The sequence below is a fragment of the Oryctolagus cuniculus genome, chromosome 3 (assembly GCF_051225735.1).
Source record: "Oryctolagus cuniculus isolate XC-2025 breed Fujian yellow rabbit chromosome 3, ASM5122573v1, whole genome shotgun sequence".
NCBI classification, from domain to species: Eukaryota; Metazoa; Chordata; class Mammalia; order Lagomorpha; family Leporidae; genus Oryctolagus; species Oryctolagus cuniculus.
The window spans coordinates 37,129,215-37,153,014 of record NC_142869.1 but is presented as its reverse complement, the minus strand read 5'-3'; the positions used below and the strand labels follow the sequence as shown (position 1 = coordinate 37,153,014).

General features: G+C 41.0%; 1 protein-coding gene across 11 annotated transcripts in view; it reads left to right on the top strand.

The window, feature by feature from the left end:
- CARF (calcium responsive transcription factor) overlaps positions 1-23,800 on the top strand; it is a 68,022-nt gene that overhangs the window by 16,680 nt on the left and 27,542 nt on the right. For 9 of the 11 annotated variants that reach the window (XR_011387157.2, XR_011387156.2, XR_007920601.3 and 6 more), the window contains 6 exons: positions 2,825-2,945; positions 3,938-4,067; positions 5,935-6,019; positions 10,574-10,763; positions 17,579-17,699; positions 22,592-22,735. Coding sequence is in view for 4 of the 11 variants with exons in the window: in XM_051849257.3 (XP_051705217.1) it covers positions 2,825-2,945; positions 3,938-4,067; positions 5,935-6,019; positions 10,574-10,763; positions 17,579-17,699; positions 22,592-22,735 (791 nt within the window). In the remaining 7 variants the exon portion in view is untranslated. The remainder of the gene's footprint in view (positions 1-2,824; positions 2,946-3,937; positions 4,068-5,934; positions 6,020-10,573; positions 10,764-17,578; positions 17,700-22,591; positions 22,736-23,800) is intronic. The other 2 variants (XM_070070358.2, XM_070070356.2) reach the window with 1 other exon arrangement.

The window sequence follows — 23,800 nt, the reverse complement described above, 5'->3', positions numbered from 1 at the left end:
GGATTAATGTGCAATTTCATTTATGCCTTAAGTCAAAAAAGATAAACCTTGAAGACTGTGTCTTTTAAAAAATTATATTTTTATAATTCTAATTCATATAGAATATGTTTTATATAAATTGTACTTTATATTATATTTATGTATATAAATAAGTGACAGCAAAGGAAAAAGAATGAAGTTCTGTTTGTCTTGCACATACTCTGTGTTTTGAGATGTGGATACAACCAAGGCTGTTACTGCATTAGGATTGAGTCAACTGGAGTTTATATTTATTTATTACATAGACTGGAAAAGAGTGACAATTTCTTGTTTTTCCATTGCTGTTCAGTTTATAGTTTGCAGTATGTTTATTTTATTTATTTATTTTTTTGACAGGCAGGGTGGACAGTGAGAGAGAGAGACAGAGAGAAAGGTCTTCCTTTGCCGTTGGTTCACCCTCCAATGGTTGGCGCACTGAGGCCGGCGTGCCATGCTGATCTGATGGCAGGAGCCAGGTACTTCTCCTGGTCTCCCATGGGGTGCAGGGCCCAAGTACTTGAGCCATCCTCCACTGCACTCCCTGGCCACAGCAGAGAGCTGGCCTGGAAGAGGGGTAACTGGGACAGAATCTGGCGCCCCGACCAGGACTAGAACCCGGTGTGCCGGCGCCGCAAGGCGGAGGATTAGCCTAGTGAGCCACAGTGCCGGCCTGAAGTATGTTTTTGACTCCATGTTTAATGAAGAAAAATGAGATCTGGCATTGTGGCGTAGCCAGTAAAGCCACCAGCCTACAACCCCTCATCTCATACGGATGCTGTTTCGTTTCCTGGCTGCTCCGCTTCCAATCCAGCTCCCTACAAATGTGCCTGGGAAAGCAGTGGAGAATGACCCAGTGTTTGGGCCCCTGCCACCCACATGGAAGACCTGGTGGAAGCTTCTGGATCCTGCTTTGGTCTGGCCCAGGCCTGGCCATTGGGCCGTCTGGAGAGTGAACCAATGGATGGAAGATCTCTCTCTTTCTCTCTCTATCTCCCTCTGTCTCTTTGTAACTCTTTCAAATAAATCAATCAATCTTAAAAAAAAGAATGCTTGGAGTGGAAGGGACTCAAATTTCTACAGACAGTAGCAGGAGAGCTATATGATATGTGGTAAAATGTATATGGTGTCCAAAAAGTCTGGGACCATTCAGTAGACTTACCTTCAAATAATATATTAGTTACATTTTCAAAATAGAGGATCAGAATATTTTTCTTCAACTTCAGATGTCTTTTTAGTTGCTTTTAGTTCCTCTAAATTTGAGACAGTGCTTTCAGTTGCTAAACTGAAGAAGAGTACAATAAATACAATATTTCTCCTTTGTTTTTAGACTTTTTAGTTACTCTGTAGTATTCTTTAAGGACCAAGACAGGTATATAAATGCAGAGATTTTTAAAAAAGTGATGTTTAGGGGCTGGCACTGTGGCCTAGCAGGTGAAGCCGCTGCCTGCAGTTCCAGCATCCCATATGGGTGCTGGTTCAAGTCCTGGCTGCTCCACTTCCAATCCAGCTCTCTGCTATGGCCTGGGAAGGCAGTGGAGGATGACCCAAGTCCTTGGGCCCCTGTACCCGCATGGGAGACCTGAAGAAGCTCCAGGTTCCTGGCTTCGATGGGCCCGGCTCAGACCATTGCAGACATTTGGGGAGTGAACCAGCAGATGCAAGATTTTCTTTCTCTCTCTCTCTCTCTCTCTCTCTGCCTGCTTCTGCCTCTCTCTAACTCTGCCTTTCAAATAATAAATAAATGTTTTTTAAAAAAATGCCATTTGGCTAGAAATCTAACATGTCACCTTTTTTAAAAAAAAATTATTTATTTATTTGAAGGGCAAAGCATCACAGAGAGAGGGAGAGAGAGAGAGAGAAAGATCTTCCATCTGCTGGTTCATTCCCCAGATGGCCACAACAGACAGGGCTGGGCCAGGCTGAAGCCAGGAGCTTTTTTTGGGTCTCTCATTTAGGTGGCAGGGGCCTAAGCGGTTAAGCCATCCTGCACTGCCTTTCCCAGGCCATTAACAGGGAGCTGGATCGAAAGTGGAGCAGCCAGGACTTGAACCTATGGCCATATGGGATGCTAGTATTGCAGGCAGCAGCTTTTATCTACTATCCCACAACGCCAGCTCCACAAGTTACCATTTTTAAAATAATGAATGAAACTGACTTAAAATATTGGACACATGATTGCCACACAAATATGTATGAATAATATAATAAATAACAAAAAGTAAGTGTATAAAGCTTAATTGGAACCTTGTTCTGATTTTAAGTCATTAGGCCACTTGGATATATAATGATTAAGGCCATAGGTGGTTCAGACGAGGGTCAAGGTGCTTGCTTTGGGTCTTTTTTTTTTTTTAAGATTTATTTATTTATTTGAAAGTTGGAATTACACAGAGAAGGAGAGGCAGAGGCAGAGAGAGAGAGGTCTTCCATCCGCTGGTTCACTCCCCAATTGGCCTCAACGGCTGGAGCTACGCTGATCCGAAGCCAGGAACTTCTTCCAGGTCTCCCACGTGGGTGCAGGGGCCCAAGCACTTGGGCCATCTTCTACTGCTTTCCCAGGCCACAGCAGAGAGCTGGATTGGAAGTGGAACAGCTGGGACTTGAACCAGCGCCCATATGTGATGCCTGCACTGCAGGCAGCGGCTTTACCCGCTACGCCACAGCACCAGCCATGCTTTGAATCTTAGCTTCACCATTTATCAGTTGTGGGGCCTTGGAAACAATTAGAGATAGGCATGTGTTTAATAATTTAACAGTCTGTGAAATCAGTATAGGCACATGCATTTGATTTTCTTTTAAATCCTCCAAGATGCTTGTTGCCAGCACATCAGAAAATGGACAGGTGCTTCGCGTGATTCCATCCGCCCAGACAGGAATGACGCAAATGATGATACCGCAGAGGCAGCTTGCAGACGTCAGCAGTCCTCAGGGTGAGTATAATGGGATATGGGGGATTTGAGAATGTTTTAAAAAACAAGTATATGTTTCAGAGAATCACTTCCTAAAAGTCAGTGCTGAAATTGATCTCATTAGGTAACTCTGTAAACTGAATAATTAGGAAAGTTACTTAGCCCAAATAAATTTCAAGTTCATTTTTCAACTCCTGTCTAGGTTAGCTGTCTATTTCATTTTGGAATTCTGTGAAGCTGGTTGACTCCTGCTTCCTCTCAAATAACCAGTGAGCATAAAATAAATTATTCTTAATTTTAGTAACAGTAATAACAGCAGCGATAACGAGAGTATAGTGCTAATACCTAAAGCAGTTTATTGCATTTTTATTTTCATTGATTTTTTTAACCATGTGGTCATTTCTTTTGTTAACTGTCCTTTTTATCCTCTTGCTTTTTTCTTTCTTGTTCCTTCAGATTCAGAAAGGAGAATCATACGCGCCATTTCTTTTTGTATTTTTTTCTATTTGATAATTGCTATTCTTTGTTTTCCTGCCTTTTCCATCTATTTGAATCTCATCTATAACATAATAGCTACAGCTATTTTGTTGCTGTTTCATAGTAAATAGTTAAAAATAAATATTTTTACCATAGTGTTTTGATTCATCTTGGTTAAATTGTTAAAACATAAGAAGAAAGATGTCTGTTGAAGACATTTTAAATATAGTATACAGATTGAGAAAAAGTTTTACATTGTCCTATTGTGAAACTTTTATATTTATTTTTATCATTTTTTATCCTTGCTGTTCAACGTAAGTTCCAAAAACTTAATTTCAAAGTTCCAGTAGACATAATTTAAAGTTAAGCAAGTTTGTCATAGCAACTGTCAACAAAGCCTTGTAAGTTTTGTTATCTTTAGCTTCAAAGCAATTCTTCCTTTTCGTATTACAAATACACAAGTTCTAGATAGATAAACTCATATGGTATTATTCAAGCTCTGATTTTGCCTTGTTGTTGTTGTTCTTGTTGTTAAGATGTCCCTGAAGAGAAACCCAGTGACAGAAACTTACCAGCTGTAAGAGTGGATGCTCCAGCAGATGATACTAGTAGTTTGATTCTTCCTCCACAAGCAACCCTCACGTTGCCCAAAAAGTCAGTGGCCAGGTGAGTCAGTAGGAAAGAGGATCTCCTCTTTAGATGTCACTGTAAATGTTCACAGCTAAAGCTGGCAAACTATAGAAAAGGACAGAAATTTAGAAAATAGAAGAAACTGTGATAAAATCTCTCTCTCTCTCTTTTTTTTTTTTTTTTTTTTTTTGAGATTTATTTTTACTCGATTTGAAATACATAGTGATGGAGAGGGAGAGACAAAGATCAACCATCTGCTGGTTCATTCTCCAAATAGGCCAGTGACAGTGCTGAGCCAGGCCAAGGCCAGGATCCTAAATTCCATCCATGTTTCCCACCTGGGTGACAGCGGCCCAAGCACTTGAGTCATCATCCCCTGATTCCCAAACACATTAGCAGGAAGCTGGATCAGAAGCGCCCCGACTGGGACTAGAACCTGCTGTGCTGGCGCCGCAAGGTGGAGGATTAGCCTAGTGAGCCGCGGCCCCAGCCTCAAGTAATAAATCTTTAAAATGTTTTTAAACAACTTTTATTACTGTTTTTATTTTTGGTTTAAAATATATTGTTGGTAATTTAGGGAAATATGTGCTAGATATATATGTTTATATTTTAATTGCTCTACAAATGTATTTTTGAATTCAGATAATATTTGACATTTAATCTTAGAAATTACATAATGCTACTCTTTTTTTTATAAATTTTTTTTATTTGACAGGTAGAGTTATAGACAGTGAGAGAGAGAGACAGAGAGAAAGGTCTTCCTTTCACCCCCCAAATGGCCGCTAGGGCCTGCGCTGCACCGACCGGAAGCCAGGAGCCAGGTGCTTCTTTCTGGTTTCCCATGCGGGTGCAGGCACCCAAGCACTTGGACCATCCTCCACTGCCCTCCTGGGCCACAGCAGAGAGCTGGATTGGAAGCGGAGCAACTGGGACTAGAACCCGGCGCCCATATGGGGTGCCGGCGCTGCAAGGCGGAAGATTAACCAAGTGAGCCACGGCGCCGGCCCCATATAATGTTACTCTTAAGTCATCTGAAAATGTTCTTATAGTTCATTTTAAAACAAAACTTTATTTACTTATTGATTTGAAAGACAGTTGAACAGACAAAGACAATTGCCATCTGCTGGTTGATTCCACAGTTTCCCAAAAGAGCTGAGACGGCCCTGGCCAAAGCCAGGAGTAGGGAGTATAATCCAGGTATCCCACTTGCATGGCAGAAACTTATTTACCTGAGCCATCACTGTTACCTCACAGGCTCTGCATTGGCAGGATACTGGAGTCGGGAACCTGAGGTGGGAGCAGAATCCACTTTATTTTTGTTTTTTAATATTCATTTATTTATTTGAGAGGCAAAGTTACAGACAGAGAGAGGGAGAGACAGACAGAGAGGTCTTCCATCTGCTGGTTTGCTCCCCAAATGGCCACAGTGGCAATGGCTGGAGCTAGGCCAATCTGAATCCAGGAGCTTATTCCGGGTCTCTCACATGGATGCAGGGCCCAAGCACTTGGACCAATTTCCACTGCTTTCTCAGGCCCTCAGCAAGGAGCTGGATCAGAAGTGGAGCAGCCAGGACTCAAACCTGTACCCATATGGGTTGCTGGTGCCTCAGGCAGAGGCTTAACCTTCTATACCACAGCATTGGCTCCTCACTTCATTTTTTGATAAATGGAAAGTAATCATATAATGAAAATAGTACACATAAGCTTTAGGAGAGAGAAATGAATTTTTTGTGACTATAGGTACCTGGAAGAGCAAACTCAGGCCTTCAATTTAGCAGGTAATTAAAGAAAATAATTATTATACCGTCAGGTTAATCTATAGTTATAAGAGGATAGAGCAGTTGAATGCCTTTTGTGCGTATATGTAGAACTGTATATTAAACATATTCCTCTTCTATTCTAGAATGCTTGAAGAACCTTTTTTGGCTCCTCTTCAGCCACTTTCTTCTAATACACCTATCTGGGCCTGCCGCCTTAGGAGCTGTGAGGTGAGGTAAAAATAATCTTTATCTAGAATTACTTAACTGGTTATAACCATAATTCATCTCCAAATGCCCACCTTTGAGTATAATGAATAGACTGTATCTATATTTTCTTTGTATTCATGCTAAATCTGATCTCATCTTTTTCTTATTCTTTAGAGAATAAAAGCTCTATTAAAACAGAAGTCATATAAATTCCTTCATACTTCACTAACGTTTCTTCTCTTGTAACTCTTCTTCCCATATTTTTGGCAAAGCTTCACCCACTTGTTTCTTTACTTTTTTTTTCTTGACCATTCCTACTCCTTATTTACTTACTCTTACTTCTTTTCATATTCTCAGTAGAAGTAGTTTTTATTTTTTAAAGATTTATTTATGTATTTGAAAGGCAGAGTTGCATAGAGAGAAGGAGAGACAGAGAAGAAGAGAGATCTTCCATCTGCTGGTTCATTTCCCCAAATGGCCATAATGGCTGGGATGGACCAGATGGAAACCAGGAGCCTGGAATTCCATCTGGGTCCCCAACGTGGATGCAGGTGCCCAAGCACTTGGGCCGTCTTCCACTGCCTTTCCAGGTGCACTAGTAAAGATCTGGATCAGGAGTAGAACAGGACTGGAACCTGTGCTCATATGCATGTCAGTATTAACCCACTGTGCCACAGTGCTGGCCTGCTCGGTAGGAATTTTTAAGACTTCCTGACTTTATCTTTTTCTACATTTTATGTCTTGGTGGGTTTACCTACTTTGTGAACTTTCAGCTCTCTCATTTATAACACTAATTGCTGTATGTGTGTCATCACTTTCTTAATTCTGCCCTCGCTCTTGGAGGTCTCTAATCATTACTTGAAGCTTTCTTTGAATTTCATCTCCAATTTACAGTATCCAGGAGCCAGTGTTGTGGTGTACCAGATTGGGCTACCACCTGTGATGCCAGCTTCTCATATGGTCACAGGTTCAAGTCCTGGCTGCACCTCTTCTGGTCCAGCTCCCTGTTAATGGCCTGGGAAAGCAGTGGATGATGACCCAAGTGCTTTGGCCTCTGTATCCACCCAGATGGAGCTCCTGGCCTTAGCCTGGCCCAGCCTTGGCCATTGCAGCCATTTGGGTAGTGAGCCAGGAGATGGAATACTCTTTTTCTCTCTGTCTCTGTCTTCTCTGTAATTCTGCATTTCAAGTAATATAAATAAATCTTTTAAAAAATTTATTGTATCTCAAACTGAAATAATCTACACCAGCACAGTGAGTTCTACTTCCTGAATTCTGTGTCTGTGTGATGACAAATGCCATCTCCTCAGACACCCAGCCACAAAGCTTTAGTCTCCCTTTTTCCTTTCCTACATTCAGGTAATCACCTGAATGATTTTTCAGTTTTTCCTTTAAAGTGTCTTTTTTTTGGACCCATTTTTCTATAGCCATTAAGAAAAAACTGTTAGGCTTAATTACAGTAATAGCCTTCTCTTTAATCACTTCAGTTCTTCCATTTCTTGTTGCTAAAATATATTTTTCTAAAAAAACTTGTCAGTAAACATTACTTTCACCCTCTTTTCTTACTGTCCAATAAGTTCAGTGTTATTTTTTCCAGAGTGCTTAGCTGCAGAAGCTAGCTTTCAAGGCCTTCCATAATCTTGTGTCGTCCTATCTTGTCCTATTTTCCTTCTTTTCTCTGACCTTTGCTTCTCATTAGCTTAGTCCTCCTACTTTCTAAAAACATGTCAGACTTTCTTTAGCGCTGTCATGTTTCTCTTCCTACATGTTATTTTTTTCCTACTTACCATTTACAACTGTTCTTCAAATACTAGTGCAGTTATCTAATGATTATTTTAGCTGTTAGCTATTTCTTTATATTCTTTAGTATTTATTTTCATTATTATTCTTAATTATTTACTAACTTTAATTGTTCTTCATTACTTAACAAGTAGATTTTTGAGGGAAGTGATCAAACCAAAGATGGTAATAAGTTTTTAAAATGCTTCATTGTTTTATTTTTTTAAATTTTAAAAAAGATTTATTTATTAATTTGAAAGGCAGAGTTACAGAGAGGAAGAGGCAGACAGAGAGAGAGAGAGAGAGAGAGAGAGAGAGGTGTCTTCCATCCAGCTGTTCACTCTCCAAATGGCTGCAATGGCTGGAGCTGTGCCAATCTGAAGCCAATAGCCAGGAGCTTCTTCCAGGTCTCCTATGCAGGTGCAGGGGCTCAAGCACTTGGGCCATCTTCTACTGTTTTCCCAGGTCACAACAGAGAGCTGGATCAGAAGTAGAGCAGCCGGGACAGAACCAGTGCCCATATGGGTTGCTGCACTGCAGTCGGTGGCTTTATCCACTATGCCTTGGCGTCAGCCCCATGCTTCATTGTTTTAAATGAAATGTGGAAACAAAAACATTCTTTCAGTTTTAATATTTTGAGAAGATTTCTAATAATAAGTTTTATGATGTGATACCTTGCATTTTTTTGAATGCTCTGCATATTAGAATACTCACAGACATGTGGTCAAACACCTTATTTTACAACTCAGTGCATTATGTGTCTTACCTAAAATTATACATCTTATATAAAACTGGTTAAGACCATCCTGCAGACTGAATATTCTCTTCCATGGAAGATTTCTCTTTTTACCATTTATTTGCTAATTTGAAAGTCAGAGAGAGAGATCTTTCATCCACTGGTTCACTCCCCAAATGGCCACAACAACCAGGGCTGGACCAAGCTGAAGCAAGGAGTCAGGAGATTCTTCGAGATCTTCCACTTGGGTTCAAGAGCCCAAGCACTTGGGCCATCTTCCGCTGCTTTCCCAGGTGCATTAACAGGTAGCTGGATTGGAAGTGGAGCAGCTGGATCTCAAACTAGCACACATATTGGATGCTGGTGTCACAGGTGGCAGCTTTACATACTATACCACAATGCTGGCTCCCAGTTAAGGATTTTTCTCTTCTCCCAAGCAATATCAATTTTTGGTTAATGAGTAAAGAAATATTTTTTGCATTTTTGTTTCAAAATATTTTTTACTTCTACTTTAGTATTTCTCATTTAACAACTTTTTCTATAGACATTTTTTTTCTGATTTGACCAGAGTATTTCAAATACTCTATTAAACTTTTTTTTTTTTTTTTTTTGACAGGCAGAGTGGACAGTGAGAGAAAGACAGAGAGAAAGGTCTTCCTTTTGCCGTTGGTTCACCCTCCAATGGCCACTGCAGCCAGCGCGCTGTGGCCAGTGCATCGCACTGATCCTAAGCCAGGAGCCAGGTGCTTCTCCTGGTCTCCCATGCGGGTGCAGGACCCAAGGACTTGGGCCATCCTCCACTGCACTCCCTGGCCATAGCAGAGAGCTGGCCTGGAAGAGGGACAACCGGGACAGAATCCGGCGCCCCGACCGGGACTAGAACCCGGGGTGCTGGCGCTGCAGGTGGAGGATTAGCCTATTGAGCCACGGCGCTGGCCTAAACTTTTATCTATAGGCCTATCTATATACCTGATTAAATTGTACTAATTCAATTTTTTTTGTTTAAGTGACATATGTATTCTGTCTATTTTATTTGATTTAAAAGTAGTACAGTTAAACTTTATAATCCTACTTTTATTTGTAATAGACATTTTGATAAAGAAATAGCCAGACAAAAAGAAAGTTTGTAAGTGACTCTTCATTATTTTTAAGGGAAATTGTACTTATGCCTTGCCATGTTTCAGAAAAAAATTTAATATAGCTTACAAAAAATATAAAATATGCTAGCAAGGTAAATATTAAGAGTGGGAGGTAAAGGATAAATAAAAACAAGAATGGGAATGTAAAAATAGCAATAAGAAAGTACATATCTTAATGAAGTGTGTGTATATGTATGCTCTTTACAAATATACACACCTGCCTGTAATCTAAGAGTCTACATTTCAAAAGGGAAATCCAAGTTGTTAACTAAATTCTTTACCTATTAAATAAGAGAAGTTATGCTAATTTCCTGAAAGAATTGAATACATTTTAATTTTTTTAAATAAAATAAAGAACAAACTACCATTTTTGGTACTAAGTCCAGACAGGATTTCCTCTCCATGAAGAATCATCATTAAAAAAATTTAATGAGTCAATTCTTCTACAACATTTTATGGGAAATACAATCACAATTTTCATAGGATTTCAGGTAGATTCATGGCATTGTGTCAAAATCAGTCTCAGTTCAAAGAAACCCCACTGACAACTAGTGCTCTGGCTAATTTGATGCTTATCTCAAAATGTTCCAGGGGTAGGATTTTTAATATCCAGAAGAGCATGTGCACTGTATGTTCTTGAAGTTACCCTCTCTAAATATTGTCTGTTGTCCCTGTCAAACAAAATATAGATAAAGATAGGATATCAATTTGGTATCCATATTTCCCTAAATCATACCTGGAGAATATCTCTTTAATGATCCTGATTGAACTGAGATCAGACCTACTGGTTGTAATAGACCAATGATCTGATGGCAAGAACCTTTCTCTTATGAAAGCTGATGAGACAACCATCTCATTAAACGCACTATGTAGTGAAGCATACTTGCTACTAATTTTGTTACGTAATTTTACTGCTTGCAGAAAATTGGAGATTCATACCGTGGCTACTGTGTAAGTGAGACTGAATTAGAAAGTGTCCTAACATTCCACAAGCAGCAGACTCAGAGTGTTTGGGGGACCCGCCAGTCTCCAAGCCCAGCGAAGCCAGCCACTCGCCTGATGTGGAAATCTCAGTATGTCCCGTATGATGGAATCCCATTTGTCAATGCAGGTACTTTTTAAATAATTATTTTAAAAGGTTCAGCAGAAGTCACAGTCCATAGTTAAAAATGATTTTTTTTCTTAAAATGATTTATTTTCATTTTAGTAGATAACAACTTTTTTTTTTTTTTGAAAGATTTATTGATTTTACTTGAAAGAGTTACACAGAGAGAGGAGAGGCAGAGAGAAAGACAGAGAGAGAGAGATCTTCCATTCGATGGTTCACTCCCCAGATGGCTGTAATGGCCAGAGCTGTGCTGATCCGAAGTCAGGAGCCAGGAGCTTCTTCCTGGTCTCCCACATGGGTGCAGGGGCCCAAGGACTTGGGCCATCTTCCACTGCCTTCCCAGGCCATAGCAGAGAGCTGGACAGGAAGTGGAACAGCTGGGTCTCGAACCAGAGCCCATATGGGATGCCAGCACAGCAGGCAGAGGATTAACCAAGTGATCCACGGCACCGGCCCCAAACATGTAAATTCTAATAGGCCTATTTAAAAAAATATAAAAAGGACAATTTTATTATTTTTTAAAATGTCTGCTGTGATTTTAAACATTTGTAGTTTTCTGCCACCGAGATTGGGATAATTTGTTATACAGCAATAGATAATACTAATAAATAGATTTGAAAACAATAGAACTGGGGTTGGTGTTTGGTACAGTTGGTTAAGTCACATCCCATACTGGAGCAGAGGTTCAAGTCTCGGCTGTTCTGCTCCCTATTCTGTTCTAATGCTCCTGGGAAAGCAGCAGGTAAGGGCCCAAGTACTTGGGCCCCTGAAATGCCCCGGGACAGATGGAGTTCCAAGCTCCTGGCTTTGGCGTGGCCAATCCCTGCTGTTGTGACCATCTGGGGAGTGAACAAGTGTATGGAAGATATTTCTTTGTCTCTTCCTCTCTCCGTGTATCACTCTGCCTTTCAAATGAATAAAAAAGTCTTTTTACAAAAGAAAACCATAAAGCATAAAGATTTTAAGCTGAATATCCTACTGTTCTGTAGGATACAGCAAAGTTTTAAAAAAAAACTTCAAAATTAAAAAAAAAAACACAATAAAATATTGATAAATCTGACATTAAAATTTAAAACTCTGTTTACAAGACACCACAACTAAAATAAAACAAAAGCAGCAATTTTATAAACAGCATTATATAATACATACAATAGGGGCCAGCGCTGTGGCGCAGTAAGTTAATCCTTCTTTTGTGGCTTCAGCATCCCATATGGGCGCCATTTCAAATCTCGGCTGCTCTCTTCTTCCAGTCCAGCTCTCTACTATGACTTGGGAAAGCTGTAAAAGATGGCTCAAGTGCTTGGGCCCCTGCACTTGCGTGGGAGACCAGAAAGAAGCACCTGGTTCCTGGCTTCGGATTGGCTCAGCTCCAGCCCTTGCGGCCATTTTGGGGAGTGAACCAACAGACAGAAGACCTCTCTCTCTGTCTCTCTCTCACTCTGTAACTCTACCTCTCAAATAAATAAATAAAAATCTTAAAAAAAAAACACATACACACAAAATACATATAATAAAGAATTTCTATGGAGAATATAAAAAAGCATACTTTTTTTAAAAAGATTAAAGAACTATATAGAAAAATGGGCAAAGGCTATAAACAGACAGTTTTTTTTAAAAGGTGGCAAATGAGGGCCAGTATTGAGATGTAGTGATAAAGCCACAGCCTGCAATGCCGGCATCCATATGGGCACCTGTTTGAGTTCCACTTCCGAATCCTGCTCCCTGCTAATGGCCTGGGAAAAGCACTGGAAGATGGCCCAAGTGCTTGGGCCCCTGCTACCCACGTGGGAGACCTGGAAGAAGCTCCTGGCTTCTGGCTTTGGCCTGGCCCGGCCCTGGTCATCTGGGGAGCGAACCAGCAGATGGAAGATCTCTGTCTCTCCTTCTCTCTATGTAACTCTGCCTTTCAAGTAAATAAATAAATCCTTTAAAAAATAATCACTTTTCATGTTGATTTTTTAAAAAGATTTTATTATTTATTTATTTGAAAGGTAGAGTTACAGACAGTGAGAGGGAGAGACAGAGAGAAAAGTCTTCCTTCCATTGGTTCACTCCCCAGATGGCTGCAAGGGCCGGAGCTGCACCAATCTGAAGACAGGAGCCAGGAGCTTCTTCCTGGTCTCCCACGAGAGTGCAGGAGCCCAAGGACCTGGGCAATTTCTACTGCTTTCCCCGGCCACAACAGAGAGCTGAATTGGAAGAGAAACAGCCAGGACTAGAACTGGAGCCCATATTGGATGCTGGCAAGCAGGTGAAGGATTAACCTACTGTGCCACCGTGCCGGCCCCTCAGGTTGATTTTTTTAAATAAGATAGCAAATGAGCACAAAGGTGTTCACCTTCACTAGCAAATAACAGGAAAATATGTCATATTTCTCAGACTGACAAAAAGAAAAGTTTCACAACACCCTAAAACACTTTAATTCGCTGATCAATGTGAATATCACAAATAGACAAATAGGAAGCAATAAAAAGTATGCAGCATACCTATGGGGTATTCTTAGAAAAATCAAGTCTGTTTTTAATCAAAGTTCTGGAGCTAACAGTTTATAGGAAATATAAGAGATAAAAGAACACACTATATCACAGAGATGGAATCAGAAAAATCTAGAATGCAGCAAACTACCTGTGCAAAAGGAGGAGAAAAATCTGTAGATGAAAAGAAATTTCAGATACTTATTAAACAGATGCAGTCTGTGGATCTTGTTTGGATTAGAATTTGAAGGAGCTGGTGTTGTGACCTAGTGGGTAAAACCACCCCACATGGGCTCTAGTTTGTGTCTCAGCTGCTTCACTTCCAATCCAGCTCCCTGCTAATGGCCTTGGAAAAGCAGCGGAAGGTGGTCCATGTGTTTGGGCTCCTGCTACCCACGTGAGAGACTCAGATGAAGTTCCTTGCTCCTGGCTTTGGGCTGGCTCAGCCCTGGCTGTTGTGGTCTTCTAGGGAATGAACCAGCAGATGGAAGATTCTTTCTCTCTTTGTGTCTCTCCCTCTCTCTATGTAACTCTGACTTTTAAATAAATTTTTTAAAAAAAATCTTTAAAATTTTGAATAAACCTATGGGGGAAAATACCTGTGAGACAGAAAAATGTAAATATTGGAAATCATAACATTATGAAATTACTGTTAATTTTGTTTTTAAGATTTATTTATTTATTTGAAAGGCAGAGTTACTAGAGAGGTAGAGGCAGAGAAAGAGAGAGGTCTTTGATCTACTGGTTCACTTCCCAAATAGCTGCAACGGCTGTAGCTAAGCTGATCTGAAGCTAGGAGTCAGTAGCTTCTTCCGGTTGCAGAGGCCCAAGGACTTGGGCCCTCTTCTACTGCTTTCCCAGGCTATAGCAGAGAGCTGGATGGGAAGTGGAGCAGCCAAGGCTCCAAAGCACCCATATGGGATGCCAGAACTGCAGGCGGCAGCTTTACCCACTATGCCATAGCACCAACCCCACCATTAATTTTTTTGAAATGTGACAATGGGATTGTCAAATGTGTGTACATGTGTGTATAAGAGCCTTTCAGGTATGTGTCTTTGTGTGTGTTTAAGAGTTCTTAGGTGGGAATTTGGTGCATGGGTTAAGAGGCCACTTGACACCCATACCGCTAATGGAGTGCATAGGTTTATATCCCATCTCTGCTTTCAATTCTGGCTTCCTACTAATGCCCACCTTGAGAGGCACCATGCAATGATTCAAGTGTTAAGGTCTCCGCTACCTAGATAGGAGACCCAGATTAATTTAATTTGGCTACTGGTTTCAGCCTGGCCCTGTCTCAGTTATTGAGGGCATCTGTGAAGTCAATGGAAGATCCATCTCTGTCTCTGCCTTTCAAAAAAAAAAAAAAAAAAAAGAATCACCATGAAAACTTTTTCTTTTTTGAAGATGTATTTATTTATTTGAAAGGCAGAGAGAGAGAGAAAGGTGTTCCATCTGCTGGTTCATTCCCCATATGGCTGGAGCCGCACTGATCCAAGGCCAGGAGCCAATAGCTTCTTCTGGGTCTCCCACATGGGTGCAGGGGCCCAAGGACTTGAGCCATCTTCTACTGCTTTCCTAGGCCACTGCAAAGAGATGGATCAAAATTGGAGCAGCTGGGACTTGAACCAACGCCCACAGGGGATGCTGGCACTACAGGCGGCGGCTTTACCCACCACACCACAGCACCAGCCCCAAGATCACTTTTTTATAAAAGGGTCTCTATCTTTTAGAGATATTTACTTAATGTATACCATATACTTTAGAATTATACATGAAATGATATGGCATCTGCAATTTATTGTAAAGCCATCTGGGGGAATGAAAAAGCAGGTAGGGGATAAATAAGACAGGATTGACTATATGCTGATAGTTGTTGAAGCTAAATGATAGCTACCTGGAGTGATGGGGTTTCTTATATTATACCTCTATTTTTATATACATATGCAAATTTTCATAATACATTGATTTTTAATAGTCTAGCAATGTTGGGGCCCATGTTGTGGGGCAGTGGGCTAAGCTGCTTCTTGTGAGGCCAGCATCCCATATTGCAGCACAGTTTGAATCCTGACTGCCCCACTTCCAGTCTAGCTCTTTGCTAATGTGCCTGGGAAAGCAGCAGAAGATGGTCCAAGTGTTTGAGCCCCTGCCATCCCCACGGGAGACCTGAATGGAGTTCCAGGCTCTTGACTTCAGCCTGGACCAATCCCCCCTGTTGTGGCCATTTGGGGAGTGAATCAGCAGATGGAAGATCTCTCTCTCTCTGTCTCTTCCCCTGCCTCTCCCTGTCACTCTGCCTCTCAAATAAATAAATAAATCTTTTTAAAGAAAAAAAAAACATTTTGTGCTAAGTCATGGGGTAATATCAGAAAGGGAAAGAAATTCTTTAAAAAAAAAGATTTTAAAAGGTATTAGAAATGCCCCAGGAAACAAAGATTTTTGGAATCCACCTTACTGCAAAACTTGACTTGAACAATGTAAGGCTGTATGCAGTCTTTGTTCCTTTTACTGAAACTATTCATAAAGAACTACTGTTAAGTTTTTTGCTATTGTCTACATGATACTTGGTAGAAGTATTCTCTAATATTATCATAGCACATTCCAAATATTCAAAATTCTGAAATACACTTGGTCCAAAAACTTTCAGAGAAGCGATTCTGGACCTGTACCACAACTTTAGAGAGCAATTTAAAGTAATTTTTAAAAAAGATTTATTTATTTATTTGAGAGGCAGAGTTATAGACAAAGAGAAGGTGAGAGAGAAAGATATCTTCCATCCACTGGTTCACTCCCCAAACAGCTGTAACAGCTGGAGCTGGGCCAATCCAAAGCCAGGAGCCAGGAGCTTCTTCCAGGTCTCCCACATGGGTAGCAGAGGCCCAAACACTTGGGCCATCTTATGATGCTTTTCCCAGGCCATTAGCAGGGAGCTGGATTTGGAAGTAGAACTTGAACCAGTGCCCATATGGGATGCCGGCATTGCAGGCTTTACCACTACATCACAGGGTTTCAAGCACTTGGGCCATCCTCCACTGTTTTCCCAGGCCTTATCAGAGAGCTGGATCGGAAAAGGAGTAGCAGGGACATGAACTGGTACCCATATGGGATGCCAGCATGGCAGGCAGAGGCTTAGCCTGCTAAGCCACAGCGTCAGCCTGAAATAATCTTTTAAAGACAAAATGTACATGCTTTACAACCAGCAATTCCACTTTATGGTGTTTACTCTTGAAAAGTCAATTACACTTGTTCATCAGAAGTCATATATTGTAGAAGTTTGACTATAGCATTCTCACTTTTTTAAAATTTATTTTATTTATTTAAAAGCAGAGTTAGAGAGGTAGACACAGAGATCTTCCATCCCCTGGTTCACTCCCAAAATGGCCGCAACAGCCAGGGCTGGGCCAGGCCAAAGCCAGGAGCTTCTTCTTGATCTGCCACAAGAGTGCAGGGGCCCAGGGAACTTGGACCATCTTCCGCTGCTTTCCCAGGCACATTAGCAGGGTGCTGGATAGGAAGAGGAGCAGCCAGGACTTGAATCAGCACCCATATGAAATGCCAGCATCACAGGCAGACAGCAGCTTACCCTACTATGCTAAGACGCTGGCCCCAGGAAATGAATTTTTACATGATATTAGTGTTTGTGGGGCTAGTGCTGTGGTGCAGCAGGTTAATGCCCTGGCATGAAGCGCCAGCATCCCATATGGGCGCCGGTTCTGGTCCCAGCTGCTCCTCTTCCAATCTAGCTCTCTGCTGTGGCCTGGGAAAGCAGTGGAGGATGGCCTGGGTCCTTGGGCTCCTGCACCTGTGTGGGAGACCAGGAAGAAGCTCCTAGCTCCTGGCTTCAGATTGGCACAGCTCTGGCTGTTGTGGCCATCTGACCCAGCGGATGGAGGACCTCTCTCTCTATCTCTACCTCTCTCTGTTACTCTGTCTTTAAAGTAAATAAAATAAATCTTTAAATAAATAAATAAAAACAAAAATCGCACTTTCAAAATTTATATTTATAAAAATGTTATTAGTGTTAACCAAATGAAACATTTGATAATTTCTATTTATAAAGTGTTAAATTTTATTATTTTTAAAAATTTTATGTGTCTAAGTATCAATAAATATGGTTTTTGCTCATTTCTTTACCATAATTTTATAGTATCTTTGGTACATTTTACAATAAACTTTCAAACCTATATGTTTGTGTATCTTAATAAAATCTACCAGTCTTCTCTTTCCTTAAAGTTGTGTAGTTGAAAGTGTAGATTTTGCCTTTGCTACCACCAAGTTGTTTTTAATCCAGGGTCTAAATTAGACGGACACTTGAATTAATATCAACAACTGATTTTTGGCCCACAGGGAGTAGAGCTGTGGTGATGGAGTGTCAGTATGGGCCAAGGAGAAAAGGTTTCCAGTTGAAAAAAATCAGTGAGCAGGAAAGCAGGTCCTGTCAGCTCTACAAAGCCACTTGTCCAGCCCGGTAAGGTTTATTTTCTTTCCTTTTTTTTAAATTAAGTTTTGACTTTTTGAATAGTGAATATGACATTTTTGTTAAGTTTAAACATTACCAAAAAAGTATTCATTGAATTCTTAAATTTTCTCTCATCCCTGCTCACTGTGTCCTCCTCTTTCCTTTTATTCTTAAAGATTTATTTATTTATTTATTTGAAAGGCAGAGTTACAGAGAAAGAGGGAGGGAGAGATGGATCTTCCAACACAGGTTCACTCCCCAGATGGCTGCAATGGCTAAAGCTGGACCAATCCAAAGCTAGGAGCCAGAAGCTTGTTCCAGGTCTCCCACATGAGTGCAGGGGCCCAAGGACTTGGGCCATCTTCTACTGCTTTCCCAGGTGCATTAGCAGGGAGCTGGATGGGAAGTGGAGCAGTCAGGACTCAAACCTGCCCCCATATGGAATAATGGCACTGTAGGCAGCAGCTTTACTAGCTATGCCACAGCACTGGCCCCCATCTTTTTTCTTTTTTTAAGATTGATTGATTTATTTGCAAGGCAGAGTTACAGAGAAAGAGAGGGAGAGACAGAGACAGAGAGAGAGAGAGAGACAGCGCTTCCATCCAGCCATTCCATCTTCCATGGTTTACTCCCAAATGTATATAATGACTGGGACTGGCCTAGGCCAAAGCCAAGATCCTGGAACTGTATCCAGGTCTCTCACATGGTGGCAAGTCCCCAAGTACTTGGACTATCTTCTGCTGCTTTCCCAAGCACATTAACAGGGAGCTGGATTGAAAGCTGAGCAATTGGGACTGGAACCAACATTATGATTGAGGTTTAATCAATTGTGAAACAATGTTGGCCGCTCTGTGTACCGTTTAAGGCAATGATTCTTGGGGCCAGTGCTGTGGCTCACTTGGTTAATCCTCTGCTTGCAGCACCAGCATCCCATATGGGCGCCAGGTTCTAGTCCTGGTTGCCCCTCTTCCAGGCCAGCTCTCTGCTGTGGCCTTGGAGGGCAGTGGAGGATGGCCCAAGTGCTTGGGCCCTGCACTCGCATGGGAGACCAGGAGGAAGCACCCGGTTCCTGGCTTCCGATCAGTGCAGCGTGCCGGCCGCAACACACTAGCTGTAACGGCCACTTTGGGGGGGGGGGTGAACCAATGGAAAAAGGAAGACCTTTCTCTCTCTCTCTCTCTCTCTCTCTCTCTCTCACTGTCTAACTCTGCCTGTCAAAAAAAAAAAAAAAAAAAAACAAAAGAAAAGAAAAGGTTCATTTTTAATTACCTTTATACAGAAGAGCAACTCTATACTAAGTAAAGATTTCAGCAGTTTGCACCCACACACTCACGAAGTATAAAGTACTGTTTGAAGACTAGTTTTACTGTTAATTCTCACAGTACAACTCATTAAGGACAGAGGTCCTACATGGGGAGTAAATACACAGTGATTCCTGTTGTTGATTTAACGATTTACACTCTTATTTATGATGTCAGTGATCACCTGAGGCTCTTGTCATGTGCTGCCAAAGGTATGGAAGCCTTCTGAGTCCACAAACTCTGTCAGCATTTAGACAGAGAAAAGTATCTCCTTCTTTGAGGGCCCCTTCTTTCCACTGAGATCTCACCAGAGACCCTTCATGTAGATCATTTTTTGCCACAGTGCCTTGGTTTTCCATGCCTGAAATGCTCTCATGGGCTTTTCAGCCGGATCCGAATGTCTTGACAGCTGATTCTGAGGTCAGAGTGCTGTTTAGGGAGTTTGTCATTCTATGAGTCTGGTGTGTGGCCTGCTTCCCATGTTGGAGCCTTCTCTCCTTTTTAATTTTATCAGTTGTTATTACCAGACACTTGGTCTTATTTATGTGATCTCTTTGACACTTATTCCTATCTATATGATCAGTTACACACTTAAAATGATCACTTTAACGTGTAACACGGTATTAGTACCACCCAGCTTAATGGGATTTGGAGTCCTATAGCAAGTTTTTAGCTTTACCTTAGGGGTAGGTCTGTGTGCCGAACTGTACATCTCCTCCCTCTCTTATTCCTGCTCTTATTTTTTACTGGCATCTATTTTCAATTGGATTTAAACAATTATGAGTAATTCTGTGTTCAGTAAATAGTTCAACCGATGGTATTAAGTAGAAAAAGAAAATAATAAAAAAAATAATGAACTGTTCCTTGACAGTCAAGACAAGGATTGTTCAAGTCATTGCTTCTCATAGTGGCAGTTTCACTTCTGCAGGTTTCCTTTTAGGTGCTCTGTTAGTTGACACAGATCAGGGAAAACATATGATATTTGTCCCTTTGGGACTGGCTTATTTCACTAAGTATGGTGTTCCACAACACTTTGAAGTATTCTTGTAAAGAGCATTATTTTTGGCCAGCGCCGCGGCTCACTAGGCTAATCTTCCACCTAGCGGCGCCGGCACACCGGGTTCTAGTCCCGGTCGGGGCGCCGGATCCTGTCCCGGTTGCCCCTCTTCCAGGCCAGCTCTCTGCTGTGGCCAGGGAGTGCAGTGGAGGATGGCCCAAGTCCTTGGGCCCTGCACCCCATGGGAGACCAGGAGAAGTACCTGGCTCCTGCCATCGGATCAGCGCGGTGCGCCGGCCACAGTGCAGCAGCCATTGGAGGGTGAACCAACAGCAAAGGAAGACCTTTCTCTCTGTCTCTCTCACTGTCCACTCTGCCTGTCAAAATAAAAAAAAAAAGAGCATTATTTCTTTCTCTTTAGTAGCCATATTATAATCCAGTTCTGAACTTATTATTATTAGTCTTCTAATGATGACCATGTAAACTATGAGAAGTATTTTTAATTATATGCAAAATTGCAATTCATGGTATTGTGCATTAGTGCAAGTATATTAAATAAACTTCTAGAAATGCAATTGCTAGGGAAAAAGTTATATTCCTTTTTAAACACTGAAAAATATTACAAAGTGGCTTTGTAGCACGATTTTGCCAATTTGCATTCACTTTAGCAATGTATGAGAACAGCACAGTAAGTTTTTGAGAGAATAGGAATATAGGATAGTTGTTGCCCTGGATGAGAAAGAAAAATGTGAACCAATGAAAGATTTTTTTTTAAGATTTATTTATTTGTTTATTTGCACGGCAGAGTTACACAGAGACAGGAGAGGTAGAGAGAGAGAGAGAGGTCATTCATCCAATGGTTTACTCTCCAGTTGTACGCAATGGTCAGAGCTCTGCTGATCCAAAGCCAGGAGCCAGGAGCTTCTTCGGGTCTCCCATGTGGGTGCAGGGGCCCAGGAACTTGAACCATCTTCTACTGCTTTCCCAGGCCATAGCAGAGAGCTGGATCGGAAGTAGAGCAGCCAGGTCTCTAACCAGCATTGGGCCATCTTCTATTGCTTTCCCAGGCCATAGAAGAGGGCTGGATTGAAAATGGAGCAGCTGGGAATCAAACCAGTGCCCGTATGGGAAGCCGACACTGCAGGCGGCAGCTTTACCCATTACACCACAGTACCAGCCCCTTTTGGCAATATTTAACTTGACCATGAAACAAGTTTTCAACTACTCTTTAAATGTAAACAATATAAAAACTTGATGTATAACTTGGGGGAAAAACTTGTATAGTGCAGAAGTAATTTTATTTTTGTCATTCGACAAGTACTTAAAATTTTTTTTTATCGATTTATTTATTCATTTGAAAGGCAGAGTTAGAGAGGAAGAGACAGACATAGAGAATGAGATCTTCCATCTACCAGTTCACTCTTCAAATGGCCACAAAGACCAGGGCTGGGCCAGGCTGAAGCGAGGAGGCTGGAACTCCATCTGGGCTCCCATGTCGGTGTCAGGGGCCCAAACATATGGGCCATCTTCTGCTGCCTCCCCAGTCTCACTAGCAGAGAGCTGGATTGGAAGTAGAGCAGCTGGACTGTGAACCAGTGTCCATGTGGTATGCTGGCATGCAGGCAATACCTTAACCCATTGCATCACAACTCCAGGCCCCTAAAAATGGTCAGTATGGGGGTTGGGCAGGGCCAAAGCCAGGAACTTCTTCCCGGTCTCCCATGCACAGGGCCCAAGTACTCAAACCATTCTCTGTTGCTTTCCTAGGCACATTAGCAGGGAGTTGGATTGTACGTGGAGCAGCCAGGATTCAAACTGCCCATATAGGATGCTGGTATTGCAGGCAGTGGCTTTACCCAGTATCTCAAAATGCCAGCCTCTTAACTGCCTCTTAAAGGTATTCAAAAAGAAATATATCCATGGAAATTCCTAGGAAAGAAGGTCAAATTGAACCTGGATATTTCTGTTTAGATTGAAGTTGAGTAGGTGGAGATTTAGAGGCAAGATGTTACAGGTTGCGAAAACTATATAAATAAAGATGAGACACAACTACAGAGGAGGAAGGGACTTTGAGAAATGAACGTCATAGGAAAAGAAATTTTAAAGTAATAGAGGGCAAGATTAAGTAAACAAATTAGAATCATATAGAGTGTCTTGAGTGCTGCCAAGAAATTTATCCTTTATTAAGGAGCAGGCATTTTCTTCACGTTAGGAAATCAAATGTGAAGAGTTACTGTGGTGTTGATGTATCAAGTGGATTTAATAGTGAAATTCTGGAGGCACAGTAGCTTCGAAGAAGGCTATGATGGTAACCTTGGGCATGGGGTGATTATGTCTTCCAAAGAATGGAGAAGAGACAAATCCAGAAAAAAATCCATAAATACTTAGATATTTTATTCAAGTTATGATTGTTGGTAGTCATTATTGTTAATTTGCTAAGTAGTATTGAACATATGGGATATCTTTCATGTAAGCCTTTGAATACTTTGTAGATAAACTGAGTTTTCTGTGAAGTTAAATGCTTACTGTAAGCTTCTGGTTGATGTTGGTTTTTTTTTTTAAGATTATAAAATAGTGAAACAAATTGTTTCTCTTGTATAAAGGATTTACATTAAAAAGGTACAGAAGTTTCCTGAATACAGAGTTCCTACAGACCCTAAAATTGATAAGAAAATAATCAGAATGGAGCAGGAGAAAGCCTTTAACATGCTAAAGAAGAACATGGTAGATGCTGGTGGTGTTCTAAGGTATGACATTTATAGAGTCCTTTTGTCTTACAAATTAAATAGCTCTGGTTACAAGAATTATCTTGTAAGAGAAATTGTATTTTCCAATTATCTCACTAAGAAATGGTTTTGTAAGGTAGATACCTCACTAGCAGTTCTCTACGAATGAAATTGATTTGCCACCAAATACATAAGCCAGAGTTTATCTGCCAAAGGTCCTAGAGAATTCAGAATTATGCATACTGTATGTCATGTACTATATACCACATGGAAATTTTATCTCTAAGTGATAAATATTTCTTAAGCAACACATTCATTATAGTCGTAGATTTGGTACTTTGCTTCAGACACTTAATGGGAGCAGAACTTGCAGCTACCTGTATCTTTTTAACCCATCTTCAATTACTTATGGCAGCAGAAATGAATTCTAAGCCCTAAGTAAAATTCTTTTATGATTCAGGTTTTAAATGATAAAAAATACTCAGCTTTTTTACTTTGCTATATGTGTCGGTCCAGGTAAAAAATTTGCTATTGTATACATATGAGGATAAGTGTATGGGAAATAGTTTTTTCAAAAAAATTTTTGGTTTATGAAAAAAGAATTCAGTCAATAATAATTAGATCCTTTGCTTTGGAGAATATTTTGTATCTTTTTTTTTTAAGCTCTATTGATTTATTTCAAACTCAGAATTACAGAGAGGGAGAGGCAAAGGCAGAGAGAGAGAGATCTTCCATATATTTGTTCATTCCCCAAGTGGCCACAACGGCCAGGGATGTGCCAGGCCAGAGCCAGGAGCTTCATCTGGGTCTTCCATGTGAATCCAGGGACCCAAGCACTTGGGTCATCTTCTGCTGCCTTCCCAGGTGTATTAGCAGGGAGCTGGATCAGAAGTGGAGCAACTGGGACTTTAACCAGTGTCCATATGGGATACCAGCATTGCATGTGGAAACTTTACCCGTTGTACCACAGTGCCAGCCCCTGTTTTGTATTTTTTTTTTTCAAAGATTTTTATTTATTTATTTGACAGGTAGAGTTACAGACAGTGAGAGAGACAGAGAGAAAGGTCTTCCTTCCGTTGGTTCACT